The 12,458-nt window shown below is 45.1% G+C and overlaps 3 protein-coding genes across 3 annotated transcripts; 2 read left to right on the top strand and 1 right to left on the bottom strand.

Annotated features, from left to right (window-relative positions):
• The first annotated feature begins 540 nt into the window (after positions 1–540).
• On the top strand, positions 541–3,199 carry LOC101075651 (CD59 glycoprotein-like). The gene is made up of 4 exons (XM_029841294.1): positions 541–881; positions 1,527–1,650; positions 2,077–2,178; positions 2,843–3,199. The coding sequence occupies exons 2-4, from the start codon at positions 1,596–1,598 to the stop codon at positions 3,040–3,042; spliced, it is 357 nt and encodes a 118-aa protein (XP_029697154.1). The 5' UTR covers positions 541–881; positions 1,527–1,595; the 3' UTR covers positions 3,043–3,199.
• Positions 3,200–3,526: 327 nt separating this feature from the next.
• On the bottom strand, positions 3,527–6,304 carry kcnj11l (potassium inwardly rectifying channel subfamily J member 11, like). Its single transcript, XM_029841291.1, has 6 exons — positions 6,163–6,304; positions 5,562–5,724; positions 5,128–5,367; positions 4,776–5,045; positions 4,462–4,669; positions 3,527–4,377 (listed from the first exon to the last, which is right to left on the bottom strand). Exons 2-6 carry the CDS (start codon positions 5,718–5,720, stop codon positions 3,956–3,958), a joined length of 1,299 nt encoding a protein of 432 aa, XP_029697151.1. The 5' UTR covers positions 5,721–5,724; positions 6,163–6,304; the 3' UTR covers positions 3,527–3,955.
• A 492-nt stretch (positions 6,305–6,796) lies between these two features.
• On the top strand, positions 6,797–12,091 carry LOC101073373 (uncharacterized). The gene is made up of 13 exons (XM_011607219.2): positions 6,797–7,371; positions 7,440–7,533; positions 7,612–7,699; positions 7,788–8,121; positions 8,352–8,445; positions 8,721–8,808; positions 9,045–9,351; positions 9,420–9,513; positions 9,578–9,665; positions 9,739–10,057; positions 10,314–10,407; positions 10,505–10,592; positions 10,684–12,091. Exons 1-13 carry the CDS (start codon positions 7,308–7,310, stop codon positions 11,233–11,235), a joined length of 2,304 nt encoding a protein of 767 aa, XP_011605521.1. The 5' UTR covers positions 6,797–7,307; the 3' UTR covers positions 11,236–12,091.
• The last annotated feature ends 367 nt before the right edge of the window (positions 12,092–12,458 follow it).

Below are 12,458 nucleotides of genomic sequence, written 5' to 3'. Positions count from 1 at the left end.
TTATCTTATTTTTCTCTGAGTGCTCTTGTTGCTGTTGTTGCACTGTAAATTTCCCCGTGTGGGACAATAAAGGATCTGAATCTGAATCTGAATCTGAAAAAACAACACATGTGAGTCACTTTTGTGAGTCACAAAAACCTCCAACTGTTGTTTCCAGTTAACTGCTCATGGCATCACTAGCATAGCAACATATGAACAAATGTTACTCAGATGCAAAGACCTGATAAAAATGCCCATTTTATGTGAACTTTCACTGTTTCTCTGCAGCTCCCTGTGAGACCTGTTCACCATCTTTGGCTCCTGTGTTCCATCAAACTGAGTAAAATACAAACTTTTTTATCAACTGTACATTTTGAGGGTCACAGTGCTGCAAAGACAATCAAATACTGTGATATTTCGGCCTTTTCGGACCTTCAGTCAAACTTTGTGGGGGGGGATCTGTTTCCTGGTTTGTCATTCACTCATCTCTCCCAGACCATCTTCATCAGTCTGCCGTCCAATCACCTCCAGCTGTACTGTCTTCTTCTGTCCTTTTCCTTCCACCTCTCTCTCTGTTTGGGCGTACCAGGGCTGGGTGGCAGCGCTATCGCAGGTCCTGCCTCCTCTTCGGAAAGTCCGCGAGAATGTGCGTCGGTATTTTGCACAAACATAGCACGTTCTTATAACATAACATGTTAGATGAGGTTTCTGGTGCCGACGTCGTCGTGCAAACGAGGCTTTTGCGTGGACAGGAACACGGTCGTGTTCGCATTATCTGTTTGGCATTATCTGCTAACGGTTCACCAGCGGGTAGCGGCGACCAAAGCAGCTCTGCCAACGTCGAGTTTGGAACAGACAACTTCTGACGTGTCGCTTCATTTTGTGTCACTTCAAGGTTGGAGGTAATCATCTTATTATTATCCAAAAATAAGATCCAACAAGTCTAAAGATCAATAGAATGAAAGTGGTTCAAGGACCAATGGTCAAAGTAGCTTTAATGCTGAGTAACAATAATACGCTCCTGTTACTGGCGTTAATTTCACCACAGTCAGCAGCTACAGAAAGAAATACGACGATCGTCAAATCTACCATCTTAAAGACAATTAAAATAACTGTTAAATGCTAATCTACATCATTAGAGCAGTCTAATCCCAATCTCAGCATAAACATGTGTTGTAACTTTTCTGTTTATTGAGGGAAATAAATGTAATATTTTTATTTTATATTTAATAAACTTTACTTATCTGTTATCAAATATGTTCTAATTTTAGGTATGCTTTAAATATGTTTTAATATGCCCAAAACTCTTAAAACAGGTATAAACTCTGGTTTAATCAAAGCAAATAAATAAAATTAATCAAAAAGAATTTCTGCAGAATTGGGTGAGTTTCAGGGTGAAGAATCTGGGATGCAGCTGCCAAAAAATTCCCTGTGAGGCAGCAGCCTAGTGGTTGTTGGACAGGAAGAGGAGGAAGAGGGTGGAGAGAAAGGCTCTGTGAGTCAGGACACAAAGAGCTGCTATCACTCAGCTGCTGTCTCCCTCGCAGGGTGGCACAGATCGGACGCCACAGCCGCTCCAAATCCATTCTGTTTGTGACTGTTCAACGGGAGGCGATATGAAGAGCGGCCTCGGACTGTTCCTGCTCGTGTGTTTGGCCGTTTTCCGTGCAGGTGGGTGGACGGTTGACATTCTCTAAGATTTAGGTCTCGACACGCTAATCAGAAGACAATCTCCTGTATTTCCAGTTAATTTCTCTGGGAGAAGAAAAACAGTGTTTGTTTACAGAAGTGTGATCCTCCCAGTGTTGAAATGCTCCCACTGAGCTGTGGGTGGTTGCAGTTAAGTTACGCTACATTAACTTTTAGAACAGAAAACTGAGTCAGAGAACAAAACAGAGTTGAAGTTTTGCTCTTTGGACTCAAACTTCCTCCTCAGATTTTCAAGCACAGTCATGGTTTCTTGTCTGAATTTGGCAGCTTTATTAAAAGGCTTTTTTACTTCCACATTTAACCTGGTGTTTGTTGTGTATAGTTTTACAAATGTTGCCTTATTTCTTTTTTTTAATATGTTTTATCCTCTTATTTACTCTTCTGCAGGTTTGGGACTTCGCTGTTACAACTGTTCGGATTACACCGGCCGCTGTGAGAACGTGCAGGAGTGCACATACAAGGAGTCCTGCATCTCTCTGAGCGAAGGAGGTCAGTTGGTTTGAAACTTTTGTGGAACCGTTTCTGATAACAGATGTTTGATGAATGTTTTGCATTTAAAGCAGCCCTTCTCAAATAGTGGGGTGCGATGCCGTGTGACCCCGGAGAACATGTTTTTTTTTTTTCCCCCCGTACTAGAATAAAGTGTAATTGCACATCCCGCGCGCACACACCACAGAGCAATGGATAGGAAGTGCAGTGAACAAACCACCAAGAGACGGCATGAAAAAATACTTAACAGTGATGAAATGAAAGGCGGAGAGAAAAATGTTTTCTTCTTCTTAGGGGGGGCGTAACAGAAAATAATTGAGAAGCACTGATTTAAAGTAAATGAAGAGACTTTGCGGTGATATCATATTTTCATGTATGACGGTTAAACGGGGCAGCCCAACTTAAGATACTCACTCACTCACTCACTCACTCACTCACTCACTCACTCACTCACTCACTCACTTTCAGTTACTCATGTTGATGGGAATTTCATCCAGCAGGGGACACAAGAGCTACTCTGTATTGCAGCTTTAAGCATATTTCATTATTTTTACAGACTGTATATAACAGTGTTTAACTTTAGTGTGTGTGTGTGTGTGTGTGCGTGTGTGTGTGTGTGTGTGTGCGTGTGTGTGTGTGTGTGTGTGTGTGTGTGTGTGTCTAGGGGGAAAGACCATCCGTCAGTGCATCAGGTACACGGATTGCGATTACTCTCGCCTGGCCCAGATGTTCCCGTCCATCTCCAAATTCAACTTCCAATGCTGCAACAGCAACCTGTGCAACTCCGCCAGTGGCGTTACCATGGTGACGCCTGCCCTGGCTCTGGCCAGCTTGCTGCTGAGCATTTGGTGGTGCTGGAGCTAAACGGCACCGAAGCATTGGCGTTGAGTCAACTGTTCTGTTTTCAGACTCACAGCTTCTGTCAACAAACTTGACTTTTCCTCTTTGTGTTTATCATTTGAAACTAACTTGTGCTTTAAACAATAAACAGTAGAAAAAAGGTGTTTTGCTTGTCACTGAACATTAAATTCTCCCTTTGTTTTATTTCCAGTTTAGATTTTATGGAACCCCTCAAGTCATTCAGCCATAATTTCACTAGTTCTTCTTAGAATAGAAATGGTTTCATTTCAATATTTACAGATGGTTTTTAGATAGTTCTTTGATGTTCAAATATACTCAGGACTCTGAAACTGCATCAAGCCTTGTAAGAACAGAATTTAACATAAGCAAATTGGGTTATATTCGAAAATGACAAATATTGTCATTTAATTATAGAAAATTCTTTAGCTTCAGAGTGAAAATACAAAATATTTTATTGGATACAAATGTCAAAAATGACACATTACCAGATCTAAAACCAAGAAAGAAAATCTAATGTTACAAATACACAAACTTTATGAAAAAATATAACTTAACACCACAAAAACAACACATGTGAGTCACTTTTGTGACTCACAAAAACCTCCAACTGTTGTTTCCAGTTAACTGCTCATGGCATCACTAGCATAGCAACATATGAACAAATGTTACTCAGATGCAAAGACCTGATAAAAATGCCCATTTTATGTGAACTTTCACTGTTTCTCTGCGGCTCCCTGTGAGACCTGTTCACCATCTTTGGCTCCTGTGTTCCATCAAACTGAGTAAAATACAAACTTTTTTATCAACTGTACATTTTGAGGGTCACAGTGCTGCAAAGACAATCAAATACTGTGATATTTCGGCCTTTTCGGACCTTCAGTCAAACTTTGTGGGGGGGGATCTGTTTCCTGGTTTGTCATTCACTCATCTCTCCCAGACCATCTTCATCAGTCTGCCGTCCAATCACCTCCAGCTGTACTGTCTTCTTCTGTCCTTTTCCCTCCACCTCTCTCTCTGTTTGGGCGTACCAGGGCTGGGTGGCAGCGCTATCGCAGGTCCTGCCTCCTCTTCGGAAACCCCCCCTCCCAGCTCGGACCAACCCCCAACCCTGCAGCTGGGTGGAAGGGCTGTCCTCCTGAACGCCCCTGGTCTGGTCCTGCTCCTTGGCACTCAGGAATGGCATCCTGACGGGAACGGTGTTGCCGAACTTGGAGTAGTCCACACAGTAGCGTCCGTCCTCCTCAGTGATGATGGAGACAAAACGACGCCCCCACAGGATCTCCTCAGGAGTGTAGGAGGTCCGAGCTTGCATGGTGATCCCCGTTGTCTCCACCACACCTAAAAAAAAGGGAGACAACGACACCGAGAACCAGTAAAGTTTTGGGTCATGTGACTTCTGAATCAGGATCTGAGCATTCTCACCCTCCAGGATGACGATGATCTCCAGGTCTTCGGCACTAAGAGACTGGGCAGAGAGCTCATAGAGGGGGCTCCCTCTCTCGATGGTGTGGCTGACGATGAGTGGAGAAACCAGAAAGATGCCGTTGCTCCTTAGAGGGTTTTCCACTTGAATGTCCAGCTGGGCCACAGGGATCACCTCACCCTCCGCCGTCACCGTCCGTCGGATCACCTGGAACGGAAACATCAGCCATGCAACATCAAAATTGTCTTTTATTTCCTCTGGAAGCCCTCTCACACCTGAGAATGTAGCTCTGTCAGACCTTTGGTTGCCTCACCTGTAACTGAATTGTAGCAGAGATGATCATGCTTTTCCTCAGGTCTCCAACTCTGAACATGAAGGTTGGACGGCCATTTCGTGGAGCAATGACAGCATTCCTGGAGAAGATCAGCGTCTCTGCTCGGCGGTTGGCCTGTGCCGTCTTCATGAATACACAGCCCAGCATCACGGCATTGATGATCAGCCCCACAATATTCTGGATGATCAGCACAGTGATTGCCAAAGGACACTCCTCCGTCACCATCCTGCCGCCAAAGCCAATGGTCACCTGAAGCAGGTGGCCATTTTTAAAGACGCAAAACCGGAAACAACCACCTCGATCAATGGGTGCAAGCAGTAAGCACTCATACCTGGACTTCGATAGAGAAAAGGAAAGCAGAGGTAAAGGAATGGATCGCAGTAACGCATGGAACAGGGCCTGGATCGCCATTGGGGTCACGGGGTTCCAGGTCCCCATGAGCGAAGGCCAGCAACCACCAGATCATCGCGAAGAGCATCCAAGAGCAAAGGAAGGCTGAAGTGAAGATGAGGAAGGAGTGCTGCCACTTCAGGTCCACCATGGTGGTAAAAACGTCCTGCAGGAAACGACCCTGAAACGCACAAATAAGACAAGAATATGAAATGGAAGTTTGCTCTAATGAGGTAGGAAACAGAGAGGAAAGATAGTTGTTAGCATGATAACACTGTGACTACCTGACATGAAGTCAACTCTGCTTTCTCTTTATACTGTACAAATTCATCACTGACAGCAATCATATCAGAAACAGATGCCCTGGAAACGTACCTGCTCCCTGATATTCTTGTGGGCCACATTGCAAGACCCAGTCTTAGTGATGAACCGGGCCCTCTGGGACTTAGAGCGGCCGCGGTTTGGCTGGTTCTGGTCCTCGGCCAGACGGGTCAGGAGGAACCCATCAGGCAGGAGACCCTTCCTTGCCAACATGATGCTACAGTGACAGACACAATTCATTTTAACCTACAGGTAACAATATGTCTTTATTTAAGGTTATTTGACATGCAAATATATATTCTATGTACGGTTCATAGTCTACAACTTCTAATCACAATACATTTGTACTTTGAATACATGACTTCAAAGATATGTTGCAACAATCCAATTAAATTTTGACTCCAAGTATCTAATGCAAAATGTGTATTATATTTAAAACACTGGCTACATATTAATAAAGACAAACTGATGATGATCACTGAAGAAATCAGATTGCATTTAATTATTAACCTTAAGTAACGTCTAAAAAAGGCAGCAAAAGCACGTCTTGCCTGCAGGAAACTGAGTATCAGCGTGAACAAAACACCATCAGCTGTTTTGACTGTAACTGTCCACGTAAACGCAGGTATTAATGAGGTAATAAAGGATGTAATACCTATTCAGAAAATCACAGCCTAGTCTGGACGCAGGTATTTACTTCCTCTATCAAAACGGTAGTTTTGTGTCTCTAAAAGGACGCGGCCTCCATCGTTTATTCATCACATCCTTTAGATAACCTCTAAACCACTGACAGAAAAGCGGTCAAGTCGATGTTGGTTAATGCGCCTTGCTTCCGGTTACTACCTTCAAAATAAAATATTGTGGTGAAGCACATCGAACAAGGTTTTTACCCCCTGTTTTAGTAAAACAATATGTAAGTTACGCCCTTACATATTGAATAACCTAGACCACACGTTGCCTACCTATAGTTAATGTATTGTAATTGTAACAATTTCCGGTGTTATATCGTCCAGATTTTACGAACTTTACGCTGGTGCTGTGGGACACCCAACAGGTGCACACTGCGGAAGCTTCCCGTGGCCAACAGATGGCGTTTATACTGTATATGTACATATGATAAACACGCATACGCACAGTTTGCTCCTGGCTCTACATTAAATGTCAAGAGTCAATTTTTAGTGAGCTATCAATAAAAGTAAGACAGAACTGGAAAATTATGGAAAAATAAAATGACTATCATATTAGGAAATCTTGATATAACGTCTGACTCCGCTCCTTCGTGTTGCTTGTCACGTGACGGACGGCAGGCCTTGGAGTTGTTATCAAACGCATTCTCCTCCGCAGTGAAGACGGGGAACGGTTCCTATCTATTTAACCCTTTTATTCACCTTTTTTATTCCACAGAGGATGACGCGAGATAAATCCAGAAAGGATATTGTATAAATAATTTTATTTTAAGGAAACAGATGCCATTATGTGACTGGAAACCATGGTGCGTGTTGTAGATTTGTCTGAGTTAGCTAGCCGAGCTAGCTAGCAGTGAGCTTCTGAAGTGCTGTCTGGGAGCGTCGTAGGAGATCGTAACAGCAGTCTTCCTAAGTCTTCCTCCCTTGCCTAAAATCCTCGCCAGAACTGCCATCCGCGATGGCTGGAGGAGGATTGATTCGGGCCAAACATGGCTGGTGAACCCGTAGGATGGTCTAACAGCTGTAGCATCAGGCCCGAACCCCAGTGCACTTAAACCCCTTCTTTCCTTCCTCCCCACCATCATCTTTCCCTGGAAATCAGAGCTCATCCCCAATGATGGAATCGATGGAGTCCGACCTTAATCCACTGCCACAGTTCCCAGAACACAACTATAAAAGTAAGAAATTAATATCGGTAAGGTTTTAAGCGCAAGTGTTTTGTGACCTTTGACCCGTCAATTGCCAGTGACTGAAGAGGATGTGAAAAGATTGATTGAGTTCAGGGCATCCAATGAGGCGCTCTTCACCGGGAAAAGAAATTCTGCTAAGATAGCCTGGAGGTATGTAAACCATCTTCACATTTCGAACAACTGTGGGCAAGTGACCCTCTCACTGACCCCTTTGTGTTTATTACCCAGTACCATCCTAAAAGGCCTGGGCCTGGAAGGCAAGCTAACATCAGAACAGATTGCCAAGAAATGGGACAACCTGCGGACTAAATACAAGGTAGGTGTGATTCAGCACTTAGATGAGCATGACCCCACTTTTGGCAAGTCCCCACTTATGAAAATGTTTGTTTTCAATTCAAATCTAGGATCTGAAGCAGCAATATCAGGGCCAGGATAACGTAGGTGGTGTGGTGGAGTCTTGGCCCTGGTTCCATATCATGGATGAGGCCACGCAAGGGCGTCTGTACAACAGTAACCTAATACTGAGTCCTGAGACTGTGTGTGGTAATGCTGCTCACCGTGGCAACATCGACCAGAGCCAGGAAAACAACGACATTTTGGAATTCCTCATCAAGACAGAGATGGAGGATGCAGTGTCTGCAGAAACTGCAGAGGATGATGGCGTGGTTCATTCGGCGGTTGCTCCCACTGAGGGAGTCCCCATGGGCTGGAGGAGGATGTCTGAGTGTTCCTATAAGAGTAAGCAGACCTCTCTGAGTGTTTCAGTCTCTTCTTCTTAACAATTCATCTCTTAAATGGCAGAGTTGGTTATAATTGCAGTAATTCTTAGACATTTTTTCATGCCACTTATCAAACAATGTAGAAAACTTAGAGGTTTTGTGTCAGCATTGTTTGTGTAATGACTCTTCTCACCAGTAGAGGGAGACAAATATCTAAAGCTGCCTAAAATCCGTTGCTCTTGTTCTCAGTGACAGAGGCAGAAACAGAGAGGATGATCAAACTCCGAGCTGCAAATGAGGCCCTCTTCACTGGCAGGAAACATTCAGCCAGATCAGCCTGGAGGTAAGTCACGCTTCAGGTTCTGTTTTACAGAAGAAGCTCTGTGATCCGGGCAACAGGACTGGTGTTGTAGGTCAGATTACATGATGTCCCTGTTGTGGATGTGTTACAGTAGCTCATGACCGTGTATGTGTGTGAGGACTGGCCAGATGGTGATCTTCACATTCTGCTGCTCCTGTGCAAACCAAACATTTTTCCACTTGCAGTGTCCAGGAGATGTCATTTTTATCATTCACAGTCTTCAGGCAGAGATTCATCATAAGTGTTGTTCCCTTCAGAGCCATTTTGTACGAGCTGGGCCTTCAAGGGAAGCTGACCACAGATCAGTTGGCAAAGAAGTGGGATAACCTGAAAAGGAGGTACAAGGTAGTACCAGCCGCTTAAACTCCTGGCATTATAGTAAATGAGATTTTAATATGAGAAGTTAAATGTGTTGCTGTTTGTCAGGGCACTGAAATCATTAACAAATTTAATAATTTTAGCCATTCTGTTACAAAAGTCTTAAATGCTGATCACAGTCTGAAGGAATGGATCAGTAGTGTTTCTGTCAGTAGATCATTCTGGGAGTCTGGAGAATAAAAAAAGCCTCCTGCTCTTAACAGGAGCTGAAGTTTCCTGCCCGCGGGGTGGAGACCAACCCGAGTTCCTGGCCTTGGTTTTACCGAATGAATGAAGCCATGGAAGGCCGCTTTGCAGGGGCGGCACCCCTCCTCACCCCCATCGTGGAGGACGAAGATGAAGACTGTGAGGCACTGTCACCGGCACCGAGGAAACGAGCCCGGCGCAGTCGGGGGGGAATGGCCGAGTTTCTGACAGAGTCTGAGATGGACCTGCTGGTAGATAATGAAGACAAAAACAGATCTGCCTCTCTAGGAGACATCCAGCGCATCTCTGAGTACTCCTACAAATGTAAAACTTTGTTAGCTTCATCCTCAAACAGTTCCTGCCTGTCTGGTGACCTTTTGACCTTGTTGCAGTGACAGAAGAGAACACCAGACGTCTGATAGAGCTACGAGCTGCTAACGAGTCTCTCTTCACTGGGAGGAGGAACACAGCCAAGCCTGCCTGGAGGTAAAGAGCAACAAGGCTTGAACCACCTGGAGCTGATGTTATGGTGGTTCTCTCTTCTTCACAGGGGAATCGTGAAGGCGATGGGTCTGACAGGGAAGATCACACCTGATCAGGTGGCCAAGAAGTGGGACAACCTGAAGTCCAAGTTCAAGGTGACACTTTCACACAGAATTGTACCACTCCAGTAGTTCTAAAAACATGATTCTAATCGGTGTCATTGTGCAGGACCTGAAGTTCCCCCCTCGAGGGATGGAGGGCCAAACCAACCCGGCGTCCTGGCCCTGGTTCCAGCTGATGAATGACGCCCTGGAAGGGCGTCTGGCAGGGAAGGCTCCCAGAGTGGCACCGGTGTGGAACAATGAGGAGGACAGCATATTTGTCTCATCTCCACCTGCTGACAGAGACTGTTTGATGGGGGAGAGAAGCAGCCTGTCGGAGCTGGACAGCATGGTGGAAGCAGACGGGGACGGGGCAGATGGGAATATCACTTATATTGATGCTAGTGGGGAGGAGTGCTCAATGCCTTCAGACCCTGCCTATAAAAGTAAGCGTTGCACCTGTGGATTTAACTCTCCGTGTTGCCAATGTGCACAATTGTATGGTGATCTGAATGTTTTTGTTGCGACACGTCTTCAGTGTTTTGCAGGTTTCTGTCCGAGACAGTCGCGTTAACATTTAATGCACTATTACAGTGAAATCTTATCTCCAGTTTCTGCTAATTTCACATGGTTTCAAATAATTTCCAAACTGAACCCAAGTTTTATAGAATGAGTCAATTCTTTCCCTTGTTTCTGTCCCAGTGTCGGATCAGGACACCCGCAGGATGATTAAACTTCGAGCAGCTAACGAGTCGTTGTTCACTGGCAGGAGGAATGCCGCTAAAGCTGCCTGGAAGTAAGACTGGTTGCCTGTGGCACCTCAGCTGCTTTGCCTGTCAGAGTCGATGGTTTCCTGACATTGTCTGTCTGCCTGCCTGCCTGTCTGTCTGAAGGGCCATCCTGAAAGAGCTCGGTCTGCAGGGAAAAATCTCCACCTACCAGATGTCAAAGAAATGGGATAATCTGAAGAGACGATACAAGGTGATCTGTTGTGTGGGGAGAGTCTGGACTGGCAGGAAAAAGGTTTTCGATCATAAATTCCTGTTTTAATATTTCATCACCTGCTCGTCAGGACCTGAAGTATCCTCCTGTTGGGATGGAGAGTAACGGAGACAGCGCCTCCTCCTGGCCCTGGTTTCACCTGATGAATGAAGCCATGGAAGGTCGTCTGGGGAACAGCGCCCCCCTTCTGACCCCCATTACTCAAGATGACGAGCAACAGCCGGACGCAGCCCCCAGACACCGGCCCTGCCCGGCTCCACCACCTCTGCTCCCCTTGTCTTCCACAAACTACAGTCAGGATGTGTTCAATGACACTCCTGACCAAAACCAGCAGAGCTCAGAGGTGTGTGAGCGGTCGCTGGAAGAGCTGGAGAGAGAGTGGGAGATGGTGGAGCGAGAGAGGGCAGCAGTGGCGCGAGAGAGGGCATCTGTGGAGAGGGAGAAGGCGGCAGTGCAGGCAGACAGACTGTGGTTGGAGCGAGAGAGGGCGGCAGTGGAACGGGACAGAGCTTTGGTTGACCAGGAGAGAGCGGCGCTGGAGCGGGAGAGGGAGGTGCTGGACCAGAGAGCGTTGATGCTAAACTCTGTAGGACACACTGGACATCTCAATGCCCTGATGTAGGAAAGCTGCTCTGGGCTTAGAGACACCCTCTGATTAGCTTTTGAACCCACAGCCTAACTGACAGACCACAGAACTACAGCAAGGCGGCTGTCGTGTGGTGACTGGAACACCTCCCAGTGGAGGGAGGAAGTGGACTGTAGTAAAATAATGTGACTCTTCCTGCTGCAGTTATCAACAGTACGGTTTGGAGTTTTCAAGATATGGTTGGTTTTTCAGGTGTGCTAGTCCAGTATAAACTGGTTTGAGGCCCTGCATTCCATTGGTGTGCAGATAGACATTTCCTGGGCTCATTGATTTCAGCCCACCCTTTAATATTGGGTCAGCTGATGAATGTGGTGTAATTCACTGCAAACTACTGAGCCAGAGTTGTCAGCAACTGTGACCTTTATCTGAGATACACACTTACCTGTTTCTTACAGAATGTCAGCGAAAGTTAATTTATTGGCTCATAATGTTGGATTATATGCTAAGATGACATATTCATGGCCTTTGCTCAGATGTGTAAACGTTAGTGAAGGTTTGCCACAATCTCCTGTTGAGCTGGACCCCCATGGTAATGGAGCTCTCATCTAGAAATACTTATAGAGCGTGGCACCATTTTCAGCTTCATCTGTTCACTAACCTTTAAGACCCAACAAAGGAGACAAAGTTTCCCAAGTGATTCTCTGATTTTGTGCCTTAAATAGGGAACGTTGAGAAGAAGAAAACCATTTTATTTTAGACACGGGTAAATTATTATTTCATGCCAAGACTTGTTTTGTTTTATATATTGTCATTGTTAAATAAAACTTTGTTATCTGATGATAAAGCAGGAATGAGGTGATGAGACGATGGCATTAAAAAGGTTTTCATATGTGTTTGGATGTGATATTTGTCTTCTGAAATTCTGATTAATGAAAGAATGTCTTTTATGAGCATCAGACCTGATGACAGCCACTATAAATGACTATTAACAAATCATTTCAGACATTATTGGTCCCTCACAGGGGCCCCAGGGCCAGGATGTTCCCAGACAATAATATGACATAGTTTGACCTGTAAATACACCATATCAGCACTCACTATGGCAACAAGGACATATAAAGTGGCTCCAACAATAAAGGTGTATAAATAATCATTTTAACCCTGTAAAACTTGTGCTTGTGCTTATCAGGCTTGTTTGATAAATGTTGGGAGCGGTCACATCTCTGAACACCTCAGAACATTCAGGACCGACACAGGTT

Source organism: Takifugu rubripes, chromosome 9 (genome assembly GCF_901000725.2).
Source record: "Takifugu rubripes chromosome 9, fTakRub1.2, whole genome shotgun sequence".
NCBI lineage: Eukaryota > Metazoa > Chordata > Actinopteri > Tetraodontiformes > Tetraodontidae > Takifugu > Takifugu rubripes.
This window is presented reverse-complemented; position numbering and strand designations above follow the sequence as displayed.

Coding starts and splice junctions, on each gene's coding strand:
- kcnj11l (XM_029841291.1), bottom strand. CDS start 5,720: ATGTTGGCAAGGAAGGGTCTCCTGCCTGATGGGTTCCTCCTGACCCGT. Junction 4,670..4,775: donor CTGCTACAATTCAGTTACAG/GTGAGGCAACCA, acceptor TTTCCGTTCCAG/GTGATCCGACGGACGGTGAC. Junction 4,378..4,461: donor GATCATCGTCATCCTGGAGG/GTGAGAATGCTC, acceptor CCTTTTTTTTAG/GTGTGGTGGAGACAACGGGG.
- LOC101073373 (XM_011607219.2), top strand. CDS start 7,308: ATGATGGAATCGATGGAGTCCGACCTTAATCCACTGCCACAGTTCCCA. Junction 7,372..7,439: donor CCCAGAACACAACTATAAAA/GTAAGAAATTAA, acceptor GTCAATTGCCAG/TGACTGAAGAGGATGTGAAA. Junction 10,593..10,683: donor ATCTGAAGAGACGATACAAG/GTGATCTGTTGT, acceptor CCTGCTCGTCAG/GACCTGAAGTATCCTCCTGT.
- LOC101075651 (XM_029841294.1), top strand. CDS start 1,596: ATGAAGAGCGGCCTCGGACTGTTCCTGCTCGTGTGTTTGGCCGTTTTC. Junction 1,651..2,076: donor TTTGGCCGTTTTCCGTGCAG/GTGGGTGGACGG, acceptor ACTCTTCTGCAG/GTTTGGGACTTCGCTGTTAC. Junction 2,179..2,842: donor CATCTCTCTGAGCGAAGGAG/GTCAGTTGGTTT, acceptor GTGTGTGTCTAG/GGGGAAAGACCATCCGTCAG.